The 22,420-nt window shown below is 46.4% G+C and overlaps 1 protein-coding gene across 1 annotated transcript; it reads left to right on the top strand.

Annotated features, from left to right (window-relative positions):
* The first annotated feature begins 12,929 nt into the window (after nt 1-12,929).
* LOC138102722 (uncharacterized) lies at nt 12,930-16,565 on the top strand. Its single transcript, XM_069000485.1, has one exon. It carries the CDS (start codon nt 13,641-13,643, stop codon nt 15,219-15,221), a length of 1,581 nt encoding a protein of 526 aa, XP_068856586.1. The 5' UTR covers nt 12,930-13,640; the 3' UTR covers nt 15,222-16,565.
* The last annotated feature ends 5,855 nt before the right edge of the window (nt 16,566-22,420 follow it).

Genomic DNA, 22,420 nt, shown 5'->3' with positions numbered 1-22,420 from the left:
GAGACTCCTCTTCCTAAATGGACTGAACAAGGTTATTATGGAAGTGGTAAACAGACTGCACATCTTAAGGGTTGTCTTTCTACATTGTCAGTGGGAGAAGGGAGAAAGGTGGGGGGAGGAGAAGAGTTCTGAAGGTGTGGTATTTTTTTTCCTCTTTTAGGTCTGTTAATAAACTTCTTTATATTCTTTCAAGTTTAGTGCCTGCTTTGCGTCTCTCCTAATTCTTATCTCACAGAAGATAAACAGTAATGAGTATCTTGGACCGAACCACTACACTAAATTGGTGTTTCTGCCCGGTTACAAACCCAATCCGCTACAATGTTAGGAAAAAATTCTTCACTGGAACAGAGGCCAAGCATTGGAACAGGCTGCCCAGGGAAGTGGTGGAATCACTGTCCCTGGAAGTGATCAAAAAACATGTAGATGTGGTGCTTAGAGACATGGTTTAGTAGTGGACTTGACAGTGCTTGGTTAATGGTTGGACTTGATGATCTTAGAGGTCTTTTCCAACCTTAATAATTCTATGATTCTGTAATACACCACAGGGCATGGTCCCTAGCAGCCATTGGAATGACTGACCCTGTAACATCAGAGGTTTTGACCCAGACAGGGCTCCAGAAGGAGAATGAAACTCTGCAGGGGGTGTCTGGGCCCTCTTGCTGAGGCCAGGGCATTGGGGAGACAGTCTTCTAGTCCACAGGAGTCATGTGCTCATTGAGGATCTGTGTTGCCAAGTGAAGAAGTTGCAGGAGGAGGTCAAAGATGACAAGAAAGAGGTCAACCAGATCTCTGAGACTTTTGTGATGGAAAAGGCTGGAAGCTTGTGACTTCTGGCACTGGGAGGAAGGCTCCTGCTCCATCTCAAAATTTGCAATCACAGGACAGAGTCAGTTCCCTCATAGCTGACAAGGGCCTGGGAGCTTTGTCCAACAAAGCACTTAAAACAGCTGGACCTGAGACATGAAGGAAAACCAGGAGGAAGCAGTGAGCGACAGTAGTGGGAGACTCCCTGCTGCAGGGGATGGGGATCCCCATCTGCCAACCTGCCCTGTCATCTAATGAGGTTTGCTGCTTGCTGGGGGCTTGGATCCAGGATGCTGTTGCAAGAGAGTTGAGGCTTGATGGGCTCTATTATCCCCTGCTGCTCTTCCATGTGGGCACCACTGACACTGCCAGGGGTGACCTGCAAAGTATCAAGTGTGACTGTGTGGCTCTGGGGGCAATGGTTAAGGGCATGGAGGCCCAGGTGGTGTCCTCCTCTATCCTGCTTGTGAGGGGGAAGGGCTTGAGGAGGATTGGATGGATCCTGCGGTTCAACAATAGCTTGCAAAGTTGGTGTCAGCAACAGGGTTTTAGCTTTTATGACCCTCTTTGAGGATCGATGATTCCTTGGAAGAGATGGGATCCACCTGAATAATGGGGCAAAAGCTTTTTTGCAAATTGTCTGGCCAACCTGGGGTAAACTAGGAAGGACAGAAAAGGGACAGAGTGACCAACAATCACCTGAGGAAGGGGTGGACCAGGTTGGCAAGCAAAGTGTGCAGGGTAATGGGAACAGAAGGGACCTTGTAATCAACAAAACAGGGCTGAAGGGGGCCCACCCCAAGGATATCCACATAAAAAAGAAAGTGCCTACCAGACAGAACTGGGAAATCAGCACAGCTGGATGCCTCTCTGAAGTATCTGTACACTAATGCACACAGCATGGGGAACAAACAGGAGGAAGTAGAATTCTGTGTGCAGTTACAGGGTTATGAACTCATTGGGGTCATGGAAAGATGGTGGGATAGCTCATATGACTGGAGTGCTGCAGTGGATGGATACAGGCTCTTTAGGAAGGAAGGCCAGGAAGGCGAGAAGGGGGAGTTACCCTTTATGTGAGAGGGCATCAAGAATGCATGGAGCCCTGCATAGGGATGGGTGATAAGCCAGCTGAGAGCTTATGGGACATGATTTGGGGGCAATGCAGACAACACTGTGGTGGGTGTCTGCTATAGGCTGCCTGATCAGGAAGAAGTAGATGAGGCCTTCTTCAGACAACTGGAAGAAACCTCACGTTTGCAGGTTTTGATCCTCATAGGGGAATGGAACCACTCCAATATTGTTGCTATGACCCAGCCCACTGCGGGGCTGGGACAGCAAGATGCCAATCAATCCCAGCCCCTCCCCTGGATCGAGTTTCCCAAAGAGAACGACTTGGAGGGTGGGTTGAGGGGCGGCTCAGAAGCCTAAGCCGCATCCCCCTTGGGCGGTGCCCGGGTACAAGCCGCCTCCCCCGGTTTGGGAAAATTCTCGGTTACTCAATTGTTCATGGGTTCTTTGTTGTATCTCCCACCTCCCGGTTTCCCCCATTGGTTCTTGTTAAATTGTATCCTCCCCCGGCTTGTAACTCATTGGTTGTTTTCCCCTTTCCCCGCGGTTTTCAAACCCCCTATAAAACTGAGGAATAGCCTCTCGGCAGCATCTCATCCCATCCCAGCTTAAGATCATTGCCATGTTGTAGTTGCGAAACTTCTGACAATAAACCTGTTAGAAGTCAGACCAGAACAGCCTCTCTCTTCCTTTATCTCCTAACTAACGTGAGCCATTATCATCAGCTCCTGCTGTGTTTCCTCTGAAAAGAAGCCAGCTAGCTAGCTCAGCCAGCAGCACCCTTCTTGATGCCGAAGTTGCTTCTGCGACGCACAGAAGAAACGCAGCTGGACTCTCTCCGATCGAGGGCATGCCAGATCTCGTGCCATGAGCACCGGAACTGCATTACAATATCTGTTGGAGGGACAACACAGCAGGCCACAAGCAATCAAGGAGGTTTCTGGTGTGCATTGATGACAACTTCCTGACACCAGTGACTGAGGAGCTGATGTAGAGGTGCTCTGCTGGACCTCATACTTACAAACAAGGAAGAACTGGTCAGGGATGTGAAGGTTGGGGGCAGCCTTGGCTGCAGTGACCATGAGATGGCAGAGTTCAGGATCCCGAGAGAAGGGAAACAAGGCATTAAGCAATATCACAACCCTGGAATTCAGAAGAGCAGGCTTTGGACTGTTCAGGAATATGCATGGAAGCATCCAATGGGAGATGGTCCTGGGGAGAAGAGAGGTCCAAGAGAACTGGCTGATTTTCAAGCATCACTTTCTCCAAGCTTAAGAACAGTCCATCCCAAAGAGCAGGAATTCAAGCAAAGGCAGCAGGAGGACTGCATGGATGAACAAAGAGCTCCTGAGTAAACCCAAACATAAAAAGGAAGCATACAGGTGGTAGAAGCAGGGATAAGTGGCCTGGGAGCAATATAGAGACACTATCCAAGTGTGCGGGGATGGGATTAGGAGATTAACCTGGTGAGGGACATGAAAGGCAACACAAAAGGTTTCTACAGGTACATCAGCAGCAAAAGGGAGACTAGGGAAAATGTAGGCCCTCTACTGAATAGGAATAGGGACCTGGTCACAAAGGACATTGAGAAGGCCGAAGTACTCAATGCCTTCTTTGCCTTGGTCTTTACTGGTAAGATTTGCCTTCAGGAATCCCATGTGCCAAGGGGCTTTCAGGCAAAGATATGAGAAATAGGAATAACGGTTCTTTACTAGCATATATAACAAGGCAAATAAACAACAGTAACTATGGCAGTAACAACAAACAGAACCAGAAACCCAGTAACAGCCTTCTCACCCGCAGGCACTTTCCCCTTTGGTGTAGCCATGGTCACAGCCGGCAGGGGGTGCTGGTGGGCTCCTGGTGGGCAGGGCAGGTGCCATGATTCCCCCCATGGCTGCAGGGGGTGCTCCAGTGCAAGCTCGGGGAGCACGCAGTAATGGCGGACTTGACTGAGACAGGAAGGGATGGAAGAAAGGCTTGCTTCACAAACCCCCAGGGGCAGCCGATCCCGGTGCCCCAGCAGGACTCTCGGGAGCAGCAAGCTGGAATGGCAGGAATGAGCACAAAATCCCAGGTGGTAGAGGAGACGTATCAAACTCCACAGCTGTAGCGGGAACCATGGGATGTCTTGTCAGGCAGCGGGTGCAGAGCTACAGTGTAGCGAAGACTCGGAACAGTGGCAGAAGAATGCCGGGGGTGGGGCAGTGGCGGCCCAGCTCCCAGCAGGGCGGGGAAAGGTGGGCTCGGGATCCCGGGGTTTTTCCCCTGAGGCACCCGAGCAGATGGTAAAAAGTCCCCCTTTTTGTGAGGTAGGGTGTTAACAAGCTTCCAGCGCAATGGCCGCTCCCAGGAGCAGAGCTCCACTCACGGTAGAAGAAAGGCAGCAGAAGGCAGAAACCCGCAGTGGTGGTGAATTCTCCCCACAGCGACCGCAGCCTCTCTCCCCTCTGAATGCTGAGAGAACAAGAGAGCTAGGGGCTGCACCCAACCACGTTTTCCCAGTCCAAATCTCGTGGCATCTCTGCCCTCCAAGAGAAAACCCCAGGTAAAAGAGAGTAGCCAGCTGGACCCCTCCCCTGAGCTGTGGCCACTTCTTTTGTCTCTCTTAAGTATCCAGTCGTTATTGTCTCCTAGCAGCAGGTATGGGGGGAAATTCCTTAAGAGAAAAAAAAAAAAACCAAAAGGAGAACTCCTAAAACACCAACAGAGGATTGGGTTAAGGAATATTTAAACAAACTGGACAAACACAACTCCATGGGGCCTGATGGGATGCACCCATGAGTGCCAAGGGAGCTGGCTGATGTCACTGCAAGGCCACTCTCGATTATCTGTGAAAGGTCATGGCAATTGGGAGAGGTTCCTGAGGACTGGAGAAAAGCAAATGTCACTCCTATCTTCAAGTAGGACAAGAACAAGGATCCAGGGAACCACAGGCCTGTTCAGCCTCATCTTGATCCCTGGGAAGATGATGGAGCAACTAATCCTGGAGACCATTTCCAGGCCCATGAAGGACAAGATGGTGATTGGGAGTAGTCAGTGTGGATTTATGAAGGGGAACTCACGTCTGACCAACCTTATAGCCTTCTACGATGAGGTGACTGGCTTGGTGGATGAGAGGAGAGCAGTAGCTGTTGTTTATCTTGACTTTAGTAGGATTTTTGATACCATCTCCCATCACACCCTCATAGACCAACTGATGAAGCACTGACTACATAAGTGGACATTTGGGTGGACTGGAAACTGTCTAAAATGACAGGCTCAAAGGGTTGTGATCAACATCCCAAAGTCTATCTGGAAGCCGGTTAACAGTGGTGTGGCAAAGAGGTTGATACTGGCTCCAATACTTTAAGAAGGGGGGTTAAACTAGATGACTTCCAGAGGTCCCTTCCAACCTCAAGCATTCTGTGATTATGGGACTTGTGATTATTTTATGATTCTCGTGCAGGACACAGAGCTTCTTTTAAGGAGGCCATTAGAAAGAAGATAATCTTGAATTGAAATATTACAACAGACCAGAATAGTTCCAGTTGGAAGGAACCTTCAACAATCATCTAGTCCAACTCCCTGACCACTTCAGGGCTGAACAAAAGTTAAAGCATGTTATTAAGGGCGTTGTCCAAATGCCTCAAACACTGTCAGGCTTAGGGCATCAGCCACCTCTTTAGGAAGCCTGTTCCAGTGTTTGACCATCCTCTTGGTAAAGAAATGCTTCCTAATGTCAATCTGAACCTCCCATGATGCAGCTTTGAACCATTCCCATGGACACTATCACTGGATCCCAGGGAGCAGAGCTCAGCACCTCCCTCTCCACTTCCCCTCCTCAAGAAGCTGCAGAGAGCCATGAGGTCACCCCTCAGCCTCCTTTTCTCCAAACTAGACAAACCCAGTCCTCAGCTGCTCCTCACAGGACATGCCTTCCAGCCCTTTCACCAGCTTGGTTGCCCTCCTCTGGGGACAATTCAAGGACCTTCACACCCTTCTTAAATGCTGGGGCCTAGCACTGCACACAGCACTCAAGGTGGGGCCACACCAAAGCTAAATACATCAAGACAATCACCTGTCCTGACCCCAGTTGGTTCTACTGTGTTTGGTGCACCCCAGAACAGGGTAGATGCAGCCCCAATCACTACAACTGCAAATTGGAATAATGTTGGCTAGCTTCCAGCCAGGGGGCATCTCCCAGAGTCTCAGTGCTTTTGGATGAATCCCATCAGGCCCCATGGACTTATGATCATACAGCTGATGCAACTGGTCCCTTACAATTTCAGTGTCCGCAAATGGAAAGTCACCGTCCTTGTAGTCGTGGTCCTCCAACTCAGAGGGCCGGGCAGCCCAAGGTCTATCAGTATTATTAAAGCATCGAACGCCTCTTCTTTTCTTCATCCCTCTTCGTCAGGTGACCATCTTCAACAAGTATCAGTCCAAGAAGTAATCTCCACCAAACTTCAAGAATTTCCAAGATCTGGTTGTCACAGCAGTATCATAGTCCCAGTTGATGTCTGGGAAGTTTAAATCTCCCATAAGGACAAGGACTACCAGTCCTGAAATGTCTCCTCATTGCCTATAGAATAACTCATCATGCCTTACATCCTGGCTGGGTGATCAGTAGTAGACACCCACTACAACATCTCCTTTGTTTTCCATCCTCCTAATCCTCACCCAGAGGCTCTCAACCACATCATCACTAACTGTAAGGGCTGTACAATCAAACCTCTCCCTTACGTATAGTGCAACACCTCCACCTGCCCTGCCTATCCCTCCTGAACAGCCTGTAGCCCTCCATCCCAGCACTCCAATCATGGAACTCCTTCCACCAAGTCTCACTAATGCCAATGATACCATAGCTCTGGAAGCTGACCAATGCTTCCAGTTCATCCTGTTTGTTTCTCATACTGCACAAGCATTTCAGATACGCTCCTGCACTCTCCATGCTCCCAAGAGCAGTGCAAATGTTCCTGCTAGCAGTGCCACCCTCAGGCGATGCCATGCCAACCCTTGGCTTACCTACCGAAGTTTATTTTCATAGGGAGCTTCTGTTTCCTAGTGTTGCCGTGAGGATCGCTGATATATGCCATAAAGGGGTGTTTGGGGCTTTTTTGTTTGTTTGTGTGTCCTTTTGAGATGATGATGGAGTTCAGAAGGAGTAGCTGATATTATTCCCCTCCCCCAAAAAAGCCCAATCAATAATGTTGGGAATTCCAATAGTGTCCTTTGTAATTACAAAGTCCCTTTATAATTCCTCAGTTCCTGTTTAAAGTGGGTGATGGTCATCTTCCTCTTCATTGTTATCAATTTGGGGCAAATGCCCTCTCACACAGTTGTGGGTGTCCCATTCACACCCACTGTAGTGGGTTGACCTTGGCTGGCTGCCAGATGCCCACCGACATGCTCTCGCACTCTTTCTCCTCATCAGAAGGAGGAATAGCCCTTTGGTCAGTTTGGATCAGCTGTCCTGGCTATGTCCCTTCCCAGCCTCTTGCCCACCCCCAGCCTACTGGCCTTTGGGGCAGGGACAGTTGGAGAGACAGCGCTGATGCTGTGCCAGCACTGCTCAGCAGTAGTCAAAAACACTGGTGTGTTATCAACACCTTTCCAGCTACCAATGCAAAGAACAGCATTGTGAGGGTGCTATGGGGAAAGTTAACTCCATCCCAGCCAGACTCAATACGTCCACCCACACTAGCATCTTATTGTCTGTTCTTACCCTGGCCATTTTACCAAGTGTGGGGTGCACAAGCACCCCCACAGAGGGCTGAGTTGTCTGTTATCAAACGTGAGGTCCTGTCCTCACTAATTAAAACCCAAACATTTTGAGAAAGAAATATCAATGCACATAACTTGTTGATTTTATGTAGTATGTTTTTAAAAAAAAGCCCAACCAAACACTAAACTAAACTAAATAAGCAAGGGGGGGGGGGGAAATCATACACAAATACATCAAAATGAAGTTGAGAGATAGAGAGTTTTCAGTCTTAGAATCAGGTTTGTCCCAAATAAAATGATCTCACACTGCTATCTAATCGACAAGACAGCAAATCTCATTTATTGCTCCATTCTCCAAATAACAGGATATTATGTCTCCATGGTGGCCACCATTTTTATGCCAATCAGATGGTTCATATAGAGGGAGAGGAATCACTCCCATGAGAAAACTAATGCCAAGACTACAGCAGTCATGCCAGCTAAGGCATCTTGTTAGCCTATTTCATCCTGTTATAGCCTATTTCTCCTTCTTGTAACTTGCACCTCACCCGAGCTTCACAAAGATGTTGCAGTACAATTCAGACTATATTAAACTAATTAATAAAAATTAAAGTGAAAATGTTAAATTCTCACTAATACCTAAAATGCCTTCAAAAATATTTGTAAGGGCTTCCAGATGGGAGAGTTTCCTTTAAGAAGTGTCTGGTTTTATGTACGTGAGAACCTGTTTTAAAGGCATCATGTTCTTATAAGTTCTGTGGTTGCAGGTACATAAGCGACCTACTCCTCTTTGTTGGTCTAAAAAAAGCATTGATCACGTAATAGTCTGAACATATTCTGAGGATTTTTCAGGACATGAGCATTCCTCAGTCATAGAGTAGTTCAAAAATAGCTTATAGACATTCTAAAAAATCCCAACGAGTAGGAGAAAATATAACTTGGAAAGAGTTAAGATAAAAATTGATCTGTTTGCAGCAAAGAGATTTCCACTCTAAAGAGCTTGTAAATCCCATGGAGTGGTAGAGCCTCTTTTATATATCAGTCTGACATATTTCACTGTCATCTTTTCTTCTTCTGGGACAGCTGGGTATCTAGAAGAACTTACCCAGTTAAGCCAACTGTGATATCCCTTAAACCTCAGCCTTTGGCTGATGGCCAAACTGTGTCCCTGCTTGGAACTGTCCTTATCTTAAAGAAAACCCCACAACAACAATAGATTTTCCAAGTGTAGCTGGCACAGGATATTCAGAACAGCTCAGCTCCATGGCCAAATGCTGGGTGTCTAAATGGCAGCTGATCTCTTCTTGGATGTTCATCTTGGTGTATGCATTTGAATGTACAAGTACATATTTATCTCCTCTCTTCCAGCTAGCATGCTGATCTAATGAGTTGCAGTCCACTCATCTTCTTGCCATATTGTTCTTGCCATCAAATTGTTTTGATCTGAAAGTTTGCAAAATAATGGAAGTCCAGACTCTGTGTGCTGTTGAATTTTTCAATGAATGCCAGTGATCATATTTTCATCATCAACAGGTTTAGGGCTACCTTGAGTAGATATGATGCAAACAGTTGGTATTGGGAACCTTTTCCTTACCAGAGCCTGAATTGGACTGCGTGTAAAAACACAGCTTAGCTCTGTTCCCGCATCTCCAGCACACCCCAACACCATAGCGTAGGGAGTCCTCCCATCCTCTTTCCCTTCCCTTCCCCCTAACGAGAACTACACACCAGAGGGCAGTTTCATTCTTCACTGTGACCAGCACCCCTACACTCCACAGTGCTTCCTGCACTCAGCACTCTGGTTATGCACAGCACTGTTCCACACTCAGTTTCCTGCACTGCTCCCATTAGCTCTGCCCTCATGCCATCTTGCTTTCCACTTGTAAACAATATCATTCCAAGTTTACCTTGATCACCTCACAACAACGGATTCCACTAGTCTGCTCTTTTCAGCTGCTTCCTTGCATGGCACAGACCAGAGCTTTCCCTTTACATGCCTTTGTTTTTCTACCCATCCCTGACTCTACCATCAGTAGCAGGTGGTAGAAGCTAGAATCATAGGATCATAGATTGGTTTAGGTTGGAAGGGACCTTTAAAGACCATCTAGAAGGGACATCTTTCACTAGATGGGCTTGCTCAGAACCCCTTCCAACCTGGCTTTGAACACTTCCAATTATGGGACACTGACACCCTGCCCCTTGACCATTATCGGCAGCATAGGTAAGACGCCACCCACGTTATCCAACTACTGTATAATTGTGTGAAATCACAGTACCATTGGTGAACCCGTTGGGTGACACAACTCTTACCCACATTCAAAAGGCATTTGTACAATTGGCTGTTGCTGCCAGATGACATGGACAAAAAGTGTCCCTGGCAGTCCACCAGAGCCATGGCATCGCTTATAATACTGTGTTTGCTATTGGTGATCGGGTGAGTCACCATATGAATGCATTGCTGCTCATCTTTCCTACTGCTTCTGTAAAATTTTGTTTTCTAGCATGCTGTCAGATTCCACTACCATTTGGATCACAGGCATTTTGGATCTCAACTTCTCTGGGCTACCTGTTCCAATGTCTCAACACCCTCATAATAAAAAAATAATCTTCCTTATATCTAATTTAAACCTACCCTCTCTCAGGGGGTTGCCCCTGGTCCTGTCGCTACAGGTCTTGGCAAAAAGTCTCCATCTTTCTTATAAGCCCCTGTCATGGGTTGACCTGGACCAGATGCCAGGCACCCACCAAAGCCGCTCACTCACTCCCCTCTGCAGCTGGACAGAGGAGAGAAAATTTAATGAAGGGTTCATGGGTTGAGATAAGGACTGGGAGAGATGTCTCACCAAATACCATCACAGGAAAAAAAAAGGCTCAAATTAGAGATATGAAGTAAATTTATTACTAAGAAAATCAGAACAGGATAATGAGAAGCAAAATAAACCCTTACAAACACCTTCCCCCCACCCCTCCCTCCTTCCTAGCTCTATCTCCCTCCCCAGCGGCACAAGGAGACGGGGAATGGAGGGTATGGTCCATTCATCACCCATGGCTTCTCCCGCTGCTCAGGGAGAGGAGTCGTTCACCTGCTGCACTGTGGGGTCCCTCTCACAGGAGACAATTCTCCATGAACTCCTCTGACATGAGTCCATCTCATGAGCAACAGCTCTCTGTGACCTGCTGCAACATGAGTCCATCCCATGGGCAACAGTCCTCCCCAAACTGCTGCAGTGCGGGTCCCTCTTCCACGGGGTGCAGGCCTTCAAGGACAGGCTGCTCCAGCATGAGAGCAGTACTCCTCTCTCCACAGGCCTCCCACAGGGTCACAGCCTCCTCTCAGACATCCACCTGCTCCAGCGTGGGGCTCCTCTGTGGGCTGCAGAGGAACAGCCTGCTTCACCATGGGCTTCACCACGGGCTGCAGAGGAATCTCGGCTCCGGTGCTTGGAGCACCTCCTCCCATTCCTTCTTCACTGCCCTTGGTGTCTGCACAGTTGTTCTTCTCACATTTTCTCACTTGGCTCGTCTCTGGGTGAAATTACAACTGCTCCACCAGTTTTGGGTTTCTTTTTTCTTCTTAAATATGTTAGCACAGAGGCATTATCACCATTTCTAATTGGTCCAGCCTTGGCAGGCAGCACATCCATCTTTGGAGCCGCCAGGGATTGACTCTGCCAGACATGAAGGAAGCTTCTGGCAGCTTCTCACAAAAGCCACCCCTGTAGCCCCCCTGCTACCAAAAACCAGGCCATGCAACCCCAATACAGCCCCCTTTCCATATTGAAAGGCCACAATAAGCTCTCCCCAGTGCCTTCTCTTCTCCAGGCTGAAGAACCCAAACTCTCTCAGCCTTTTTTCATAGGAGAAGCATTCTAGCCTTCTGATCATCTTGGTGGCCCCCCTCTGGACCCGTTCTAACAGGTCCATGTCCTTCTTATGTTGCGGCCCCAGAGTTGGATGCAGGACTCCAGGTGGGGTCTCATGAGAGCGCAATAGAGGGGTAGAATCCTCCCTCAACCTGCTGCCCATGCTGCTTTTGATGTAGCCCAGGATACAGTTGGCTTCTGGGCTGCAAGCGCACATTGTCAACTCACGTCCAATTTTTCATCCACCAGTATCCCCAAGTCCTTCTCCACAGGGCTGCTCTCAATCCCACCATGCCTCAGTCTGTATTGATACTGGGAGTTGCTCTGACCCAGGTGCAGGGCCTTGCACCTGGCCTTGTTGAACTTTGTGAGGCTATCACAGGTCCACTCCTCAAGCCTGTCAAGATCCATCTGGATGGCAGGCATCCCTTCCCTCTAGAGAATCAACTGCACTGCTCAGCTTGGTGTCCTCTGCAGACTTGCTGAGGGTGCTCTCAATCCCACTATTTATGCCATTAATGAGGCTATTAAACAGTATTGGTCCCAGTATGGACCCTTAAGGGACACCACTTGTTACTGGTTTCCACTTGAACATTGAGCCATTGAGTGTGACTCTTTGGACGTGGCTATCCAGCCAATTCCTTATCCAACAGTCCATCCATCAAACCCATATCTCTCAAATTTAGCGGCAAGAATGTTGTGGGGAACGGCATCAAAGCCTTACAGAAGTCCACGTAGATGACATCCGTAGCTCTTCCCTTTTGCAGTGATGAAGTCCCTTGATTGTAGAAGGCTGGTAGGCTAGTCAGGCACAGTTTGCCCTTGGTGAGTCCATGCTGGCTTTCTCTAATCACCCCCCTGTCTTCCATATATTTCAACATAACTTCCAGGAGGATGCGTTCCATGATCTTACCGGGCACAGAGGTAAGGCTGACTGGTCAGTAGTTCCTGGCATCCTCCTCATTACCTTTTTTAAAAATGGGTGCAATATTCCCTTTTGTCCAGTCACTAGAACAGCTCACAGGGAGTAATGCAGCAGTGACTGAAAGCTATGGAGCATCTGTAAGAGACGGTCCAAAGATCCCTCATCTGCCTCACGATCATCGCCGAGAACAGAGACTGAGCACAGGAGTCCTGGCCCTGCTGAGGTGGGATGTCTGCCGAGTGTTGCCTAGGGGTGTGCCCGCTGGGAACTGGTACGCATTCCTGAGGAAAATTAGTGCAGGTCGCAATGGACTGCGCCGTTCTTGCTGCCCAGGCGGGAAGGACTGCGCCGAAGCGGAAAGGAACGACCTGCCCTGCACACCTGTCCTGCACACCGGTCTTGTGCGTCTGTCCTGTACCTGTTTCCCAAAGCAACAGACTCCACAACAATGGCTGTAAATTTCCCAACCTCTTGGCCAGTTGCCCCTCGCTTCTGAAAAGGACTATAAAGGGACTCTCTGAAATAACCAAGTTGGAGAGATCTCCCCCACGGAAAGAAGACGAATCTATTGGCGGAAGACCACGAGGACTTCGTCTCATCCGTTGGTAGCTATTGCCCCCCCCCCCTCTTTTTCTTCCTCCCTACTTTGTCTCTCTCTCTCTCTCCCTTTCTCTCTTCTATTGCATTACTGTGTTGTGGGCACTTAATAAAGGTGCACTGTTTTGATTTAAACTGAAATTTCTTGTGTCCTTTTTACACTCTGAGATCTATAAACGAACCATCACGACCCCCGCTTGCATTAGCGGATCGTGACATTAAACTGGCGTCACGGACAGGATCTGACAGACAGAAGGGGTTGCAAGGTTGTGTGTAGTCTGTAATAGGGGAAGGACGTTTCACTCCAGCCGCACCTAGCCCGACACCCCAAAAGGGGTGAGCGGTGTCTAGAAAGCAAGGGGGGTGACTCGAATTTCCCGCAAACTGCACACGCCTGGGTGAAAAGCACCCCATACTCAGTTGAGGGCTCTGTCTTCAGATTTTTTGCAAAGGATCTCTTAGTGTAAAAGGAGGAACTGTGTTTTTTGGTGTGTGCATGAATTTGGACTGCTTGGTGTAGTGAAGAGACAACCATAAGTAACTTAAGGAGTACCTCCCAAGCAGATTTGGTCTCTTCACCCACCCAGGGAAGTGAAGGGAGACACAGCGAAGCTGTGTGTGTGTCGCAGTGTGTAATTAACTTTACCTCCTTGTGGTGGTTTTGATCCTGTCATAAAATGACTGAAAACCCCAGTGCAAAAGTTAAAGCTGCGTTTTATGCTCTGCTAGCAAAACATAATGCCCGGCCCTCTCCGGGAGGGGAAGAATGGGCTCAAAATAACTGGTTTAATTTAGATTATGTGACTGATAGAGTATATTCTTTACAACATGAGACTAGATTTAAATTTGGCCGAAATAAAACCATAATCTGCTCTGTTTTAGGGGCATGCCTTGCGGCAGCCATAGATCATCGCTTAAAGCGATGTACTGAAGAAAAAGCGATCATAGATTCCCTTCAAAGCCTAGTGGAAATTTTACAAAAACAATTAGATGAAGAAAAAAATAAAAATCACTTGCTAGAGGCTGCTTTAAAAGAGGAATATTTTAGAAATTCGAAAAATGCTGACTCACCAAAAGAGACAGAGGAAAAGGAAACTCCTCACATTGACCAAATATACCCCCAAAAAGAACTAATACTAGTAAAAAATTGTGGAGAAAACTGCTGCCCTCGTGTGAGACCTCTGATTAAAACTGAATATAATTATATCAATGATGAAGATTTTGAACCGCATATCACCACTAAACAAATACCATACAGTGCTGTTGAATTAGCTAGATTAAAAAAGGAGTATGGGCGGCTTCCCCACGAATCTGAGACAGAATATGTCTTCCGAGTGTCTCTCACCGGAGGAGACCAAATTCAATTAACTGAACAGGAGGCCAGTGGATACTGGGGACATGGAGTTTTCTTGACAACAGGAGACAAACGTGGCACGTGGTCCCTGACTCAGCGTGCAGCCTTCTGGGCCGGGGGACTCAATCCTTTAGAAAGGGGAGACCCTTTAGCTATAATTGGTACCCCCGAGCAACTCCTAGAAAGTGTCCACAAAGCTGCCTGTTTGCAAATGATCCATGAAAGAAAATTAACTCCTGGATATGAATTCCCCATGCAATTACCTGTTAAACCTGCACTGATGACCCCTTTAATTCGAGGCCTTCCAGAATCACTCAAACCTACAGCAATTGCCCTTCAAAAAACCATAGCGGCTGTAGGTCCCGTAGAAAGGCTAGATAGATTCCTTGGAAACCCAAGCGACCAAACTGGATCTACCGATCCTGGGTTTACTCCCTATTCAACCCCCTCTCAGCCGCCAGGTTCACAATCGAATTCACCTGCGGGTGATCGCAAAGTTTGGACATGGAGTGAAGTTGCAAAAGATCTGATTGATTACAGTAGAAAATATGGACCTATAAAAATTCCAGAAGAAAAATTAGACAAAACAAAAGGTGTCAGGTACATTCGGGCTCCTCATGGCGAAAAGCCAGAGAATGTAAAACAGATCTCTAACCGTCAGCATTGGTGGTTATTAGGCATCAAAAAGGGGGTCCCCAGAGATGTGATGGATGGCTTACCCCTTGATAAATTGAGTAAGGTAGTGTCTAACTGGCACTGCCGAAAACCCGTTCTACCAAATCCATCAGTTCAACCCAGTGCACCCCTCCTCCCTCAGAATCTGGGCAGTGAGTCAGACCAACCACTCCCTCAAAGTCTGTGCAGTGAGCCAAAACAACCTCTCCCTCAAAACCAGGGAAACTAGACCCTCCGTCTCTTGTCAGTGAGCGAAGAGATGGAGCATGGGTATACCTGAGAAGGCTCACTAAAAATAAAAAGGGAGATATAATGATCACAGCTATTACAGGCCCTAAACGGGCACCTGTAACTTTTCTAATTGACACTGGGGCACAAATTTCTGCGCTGACAAAGAAAGATGCCCAGAGATGTGGAATTGTCCCAACAAAGAACCGATATTGTGTTTTAAATGCCTTAGGAACGACAGAATCTATGAATGTAGCCCTAGTTAAGCTCATTTTACCTGGGGAAGAAAATCAACTCTCTATTAATATGGTGATTGGAGATATCCCAACCAATCTATTAGGGATGAATGCCCTCGTTGGGAGGCAGTGGGAGGACTCAGAGGGTCTCCTGTGGTCTTTTGGCACACCACGTTTTAACATCAGACTGCTCGAAGCCGCACCCTCCCTACCATTCAGCAAAGTAACTAATGTGAAACAATACCCCCTCCCCCTGGGTGCCAAAGAGGGCATCAAGCCAGTGATACAGGAGCTGCGAGAACAAGGAGTAATAGTTAATACTCATTCTCCTTTCAATTCTCCGGTGTGGCCAGTGCGAAAGCCTAATGGGAAGTGGAGGCTGACAATTGATTTTCGCAGGCTAAATGCCAACACAGACCCTCTCACAGCAGCTGTCCCAAATCTAGCAGAATTGATAACACTAATTCAAGAAAAAGCTCATTCAATTATGGCAACTATAGATGTCAAAGACATGTTTTTTATGATACCTTTACAGCCAGAAGACATGGACCGTTTTGCTTTCACATGGGAAGGACAGCAATACACTTTCACTAGGCTTCCCCAAGGGTACAAACATTCCCCCACCCTGGCTCATCACGCTTTAGCCCAGGAGTTAGAAAAAATACCCAAAGCTGACAATGTGACTGTTTATCAATACATTGATGATATCCTTGTGGGAGGAGATGAAATAGAAGAAGTGAGAGATACCCAACAAAGAATAATCTCCCACTTAGAAAGCCTTGATTTGCAAATTCCCTCAGAAAAAATCCAAAATCCTTCACATGAAGTGAAATTTTTGGGAATTTGGTGGAAAGGAGGTATGACATGTATCCCACCTGATACCCTAACCTCTTTAGATCAGATTAAAATGCCTGAATCCAAAAAAGATCTCCAACATGCTTTAGGATTATTAGTGTTCTGGAGAAAACACATCCCAGATTTTTCCATAATTGCCAGACCTCTTTATAACTTGTTAAGAAAAGGGATAAAATGGGAATGGAGTGCTTCTCAAGAAGAAGCATTGCAATTGTTGATTTTTGAAGCAACAGCTCACCAAGCCCTGGGCCCTATTCACCCTACAAATCCTTTCCAGGTGGAATGGGGATTTGCCTCTTCAGGGCTGTCAGTACACATATGGCAGCGGGGTCCTGAGGGTCCAACGAGGCCTGTAGGTTTTTACTCTCGTGGCTTTAAAGATGCTGAAAAAAGGTACACTACCTGGGAAAAAGGATTATTTGTGGTTAGCTTAGCTCTCATAGAAGTGGAGAAGATTGCACGACAACAACCAATTGTTTTGAGAGGCCCTTTCAAAGTTATTAAGGCAGTCTCTACTGGGACCCCCCCACCTGACGGGGTGGCCCAGAGGGCCTCAGTAAGGAAGTGGTATGCTCAGATTGAACATTATTGTAGCATCTTCTCAGTAACTGAAGGAGCTGTAAAAAATCTGGCAATCCAAGAGACTGAAAACTTGAGTAGCAGTCAGGACAAACCTGCCTCAGCCATCAAAGTAGCCCCTCCTTTTTCCCCCGAACAGTCAGCAAATTCTTGGTTTACAGATGCTTCTGCCAAGCGAGAAGGAAAGGTGTGGAAATACAAGGCTGTAGCCCTGCACACCTCCTCAGGTGAACGAATTATCACAGAGGGGGAAGGCAGCGCCCAAGTTGGCGAGCTGATAGCTGTTTGGAGTGTTTTCCAACATGAGGCACAGAATACTTCTCCTGTCTGTATCTACACCGATTCCTATGCTGTGTTTAAGGGATGTACTGAGTGGCTTCCTTTTTGGCAGCAAAATGACTGGGAAGTTAACAGAATCCCAGTATGGCAAAAGGAAAAGTGGCAAGAAATTCTAAATATTGCAAGTCAAGGGAATTTTGCCGTGGGGTGGGTAGCCTCTCACCAGACAGATGGAAATGCAGCAGGAGAGTGGAACAATAAAGCTGATGAATTAGCAAGACTAAGTCCTTTGAAAAAGGATCAGATTACAGAAGACTGGGAGCACTTATTAGAATGGTTGCATGTAAAAAGACAACACACAGGTGCAAAAGATTTGTACAAAGAAGCCCTTGCTCGTGGGTGGCCTGTTACCAGAGAAATGTGTAAAACATGCATATCAGCTTGTGAACAATGCCGCAGACGGCTGGAAAGACACCCTTTGGAAGATGACCCTCTGCATTTAAGAAAGGGTAAAGGCTTATGGGATGCGTGGCAGGTAGATTATATTGGCCCCTTTAAAAAGTCAGGAGGTAAACACTTTGTACTGGTAGGAGTAGAGATTATATCTGGGTTAGTCCAGGCCGATGCCTTTAAAAGAGCTACAGGAGATAACACTGTCAAAGCATTGCAGGGATGGTTTGGAACTTTCCCAAAACCACAAGAAATTCAATCTGACAATGGGTCTCACTTTACTGCCAAAGTTGTACAGGACTGGGCAAAAAGTGAAGGCATTAAATGGACTTTTCACACCCCTTACTACCCTCAAGCTAACGGCATTGTAGAAAGGACCAATGGTCTCCTGAAACGACTTCTGAAACCACAGGAGGGAAACTGGGATGTTCGGCTATGGGAAGCTGTGAAAGGTGTGAATGATAGATGGGGGGTAAACGGGTGTCCTAAAATCACTGCCTTTTGCCCAACAGCTCCAAGTATAATTCCTTCATTACAGGGACCTAATGATCCTAAGAATCCTGCACACTACCCTGGACAACCTGTTTTGGTAGACCTCCCTACTGTAGGAGAAGTACCATTAGTGCTGAAAAGCCCTCTAAATAAATATGCATGGGTAGCCTCTGATGCCCTAGGGAGAGAGCATCGGATACATACACGCTGGATAATTCCATCATTCTAATTTTTTCTGCCTTTAGTGGCAGACTCTGTTTGTGTTTGCTTTTCACAGAAGAACTCCGAGGGACATAAAAGACCACATAAACCATGATAAAACTGGTGATACTTTTCTGCATCCTACCACAACACCATGGCCAAAAAGCAGCTGAGTGGCCATGGTCTGGTACTACCATTAGGTACACTAGTGCTCTAAGATCCCATCCTAGAGATCGTCGCCCAAACCCAGACACTGCAGTACTGCACGACTCTAAGGTATACCATTCAAATGAATGGGGATGGGACTCAAAAGATTGGACTACAACCCTAAATGGAACAATTGGTGAGAAAATTGAGGTAAGATGCAGAAAAGTAGAAGGACCTTTCTCCGGGAAAGCTTCCACCATTACAATCACCGGGAATTTTCTAAAACCAAATGGGAAAAGTGACCTGCACCCCAACATTACGGCCGAACTCTGCCCTACAACAGAGTGGGCGTGTAACACACAAACCCTCTTCATCCTGTGTTGTCGTCAGAAGAATGTCGGTAACTACAGCCTAGACCCCAGTACCAACAATGTCCAAATCACGAAGCTTTGCAAAAATGAACCAACTGACTGCTGGTATAACTTTACTCTAACTAAATCAGCCTATGTAACATGCAATTGGCAAAATAACCAGACAGATCAGCCAGGTTTGAAAGGTTTAACTTATAAATTCAAAATAAATGCTGTAGCAAAGCCCATACTAAGTGTAGTAATTACGTACCATGGTATAAGTACCTCCCTCGTACTAGATGACAAGAACAACGTTTTTCCTCCCTTTATGGTAACCCAAGGTGATGATGTTTCAATACGATGTAGACTAATTGGTAGATCTTTTACTAAACCTATACACAGTTATAGCATTGGACCTCATGACCGCGTTTTGTTTTGTGAAATTCAAAACCAAGATTGTTGGCTAAACTTAACTGATGTGCAATTTTCCCATAAAGTCATGTGTGGTAAAAACGATACAAAACACTGGGGAAAACTCAATGTCAATGTTGTAATACCTACCACCCAACCACCGGTTATGCTGAGCCCAAGAATTTTTAAAGTTGGACCATATACAATCAGGAAAACAGGCCAACAACAAATACTATTTAATCCAGCATGGTCTCTTAAACAAGTCAAATTGCTCATGCAAAACAATGTCTCAGAAGTTCAGCCAGCTTGTTCACCCTTTCTGCAAACTTCCTTCGAGGGGTGGACAACCTGGTTGCGAAAGCGAAACCCTTCTAAGAAACGAACGCGAAGAGACATAACCGGTGTCATGGGAACAGGATTGGGAATCTTAAATAGTATTGATTCAGAAGTATTAATGAATAAATTAATTGCCACAACTACAGATTTGACTAAAATACAACAACCACTGCAGTCATCCCTATTAGCCTTGGGAAGCCATCAGTGGTTGTTATCAAACATATTACCAAATTGGGAAAAGGTAAATGTGAATGACCACAAATTGATAATTGACGCACTCGATGCTACACAAAATAACATTTCTTTAGCTCTCAGCTGCATCCAGGCTCAATTATGGATGCAGTCAGTTGCTGCCTCAATTATAAGAGAAGGCGAAGAAGGCACTTTTCCTACTGAAATTCGGAAAATAATCTGGGACAGTGCCACTGATTTTGAAAGAGAATTCCAATCCTGGTGGAACTTAGTAAACTTTACCTACGATCCCCTCACAAACACAGCCACAGCCTTTGTACTGACTATACGTAATGCTTCAGTGCATCTGATATTCCCTGTCATTGCATTAGGGCTGAACCATGATGGAGCTGTTCTCTATCCTTTCGAGCATAGAGAATGGGCCCGTCAAATTGGTGAGAAGTGGCAAACCGTTAATTTAGAAACTTGTATTGTCCGAGAACAACAAGGGTTCATCTGTGAAAGTAATGCAATTAGAGCTCAAGACATTTGTTTAGATACAGAACAAAATATCTGTCATTTTGAAATTCATCCTAACGAGACTCCTGAAACAGTGCTTGTCTATATAGGTAATGGATGTGCATGCTTAAGAACTGCTTGTGATGAAGTATTTGTAGAAAATTTAGTAGTAGATACAAAAAATCATTCAAATTTTTGTGTTTGTAACTTTACTAAAATCATAGGATGTGATTTTTCATATTTAGCCCCAGTTACTTCTTATCATCTTTTACAGTCCAATTACACACTGATCCACCAATTATTGCCTACCCCCATTGGGATGAACCTTACTTTGGTAAAGCAATTGTTGCTTCACCAAGATTTAATTGAAATTTTGGAAAAGATCAAGAAAAATGGACAGAAAACCTTAGTAACTGTTCATCACAATGTGAAAGAAATACATCGTGTTCTAGAAAGGGTAAAGAAAGATGTTGAACACAGGTGGTGGGATACTCTTTTTGGGTGGTCACCTACTGCTACAGGTGTCCTGAACAAATTGTGTCATCCCATCATTGTTCTCTTGATTTTGGTTTTGATTGGTTTTGCTTTATCAGCAGTCTTATACATCATGAATTGGAGAATGATGAAACGGCTAACACAGCTTACATCTATAATAGATGTCCACAATTTAGCCAATACCCCATCCGCTGTAGACACACCCAAGGTTATTGACATGAAACAAACTACACGAGTATTAAAATAAGATGTGATAAAAAATTAGAGGTATTTTAATTAAAAAATTATATGTGTATTCTGATTTAAAATTATTCATTTCCTTCTCTTTTGTTTCCTTCTTTTTCTTTTCTTCTCTTTCCCTTCCTCTCTTATGTTCTCTACCCCTTTTCCGGGATATGCTACCAACATTGACGAGTCCTGAAGACTTCACAACGACACTACAAAATCGTGCAGATAGAGCTCTCCTGACGACAATCGTGAGTCACGGGGTGGTGTAAGAGACGGTCCAAAGATCCCTCATCTGCCTCACGATCATCGCCGAGAACAGAGACTGAGCACAGGAGTCCTGGCCCTGCTGAGGTGGGATGTCTGCCGAGTGTTGCCTAGGGGTGTGCCCGCTGGGAACTGGTACGCATTCCTGAGGAAAATTAGTGCAGGTCGCAATGGACTGCGCCGTTCTTGCTGCCCAGGCGGGAAGGACTGCGCCGAAGCGGAAAGGAACGACCTGCCCTGCACACCTGTCCTGCACACCGGTCTTGTGCGTCTGTCCTGTACCTGTTTCCCAAAGCAACAGACTCCACAACAATGGCTGTAAATTTCCCAACCTCTTGGCCAGTTGCCCCTCGCTTCTGAAAAGGACTATAAAGGGACTCTCTGAAATAACCAAGTTGGAGAGATCTCCCCCACGGAAAGAAGACGAATCTATTGGCGGAAGACCACGAGGACTTCGTCTCATCCGTTGGTAGCTATTGCCCCCCCCCCCTCTTTTTCTTCCTCCCTACTTTGTCTCTCTCTCTCTCTCCCTTTCTCTCTTCTATTGCATTACTGTGTTGTGGGCACTTAATAAAGGTGCACTGTTTTGATTTAAACTGAAATTTCTTGTGTCCTTTTTACACTCTGAGATCTATAAACGAACCATCACGACCCCCGCTTGCATTAGCGGATCGTGACAGCATCCAGTAGCTTTAGGAGCCGGAGCAGTCAAGAGCAAGTTATAGGCATAGGAGAGAGCCATATAGACCAGGTAGAGTGGGCTGGAAGCCCATTGAACTTCATTAATAAAATTCAACAAGGACTAATGACCAGTCCTGCCCCTAGGGAGGAAGAAACCCTGTCAACAAGACAGGCTGGGACTGACTAGCTGGGGAGCAGCACTGCTGAAAAGGCCCTAGGAACCTTGGCAGACAGCAATGCTGAACATGAGCCAGCAGTATGCCCTGCCAGCAAAGTGGGCCAACAGCATCCTGGGTTGAATTAAAAGGAGCATAAGCAGTAAATTGCAGGAAATTATTCTTCCTCTCTACTTAACACTCACTAGATCACCTCTAGAATACCATGCCTAGTTCCCCCCTCCAGTTCAAGAAAGGCATTGACAAACTGGAGTAAGTTCAGCAGAAGGCCATCAAGATGGTCAGGGGGCTGGAGCACTTGCCTTATGAGGAGAGGCTGAGGTAACGGGG

The sequence above is a fragment of the Aphelocoma coerulescens genome (genome assembly GCF_041296385.1).
Source record: "Aphelocoma coerulescens isolate FSJ_1873_10779 chromosome W unlocalized genomic scaffold, UR_Acoe_1.0 ChrW_unloc_scaf_1, whole genome shotgun sequence".
NCBI lineage: Eukaryota > Metazoa > Chordata > Aves > Passeriformes > Corvidae > Aphelocoma > Aphelocoma coerulescens.
Note: the sequence above shows the minus strand (reverse complement) of the source record. Positions and strands in the feature narration are given on the sequence as shown.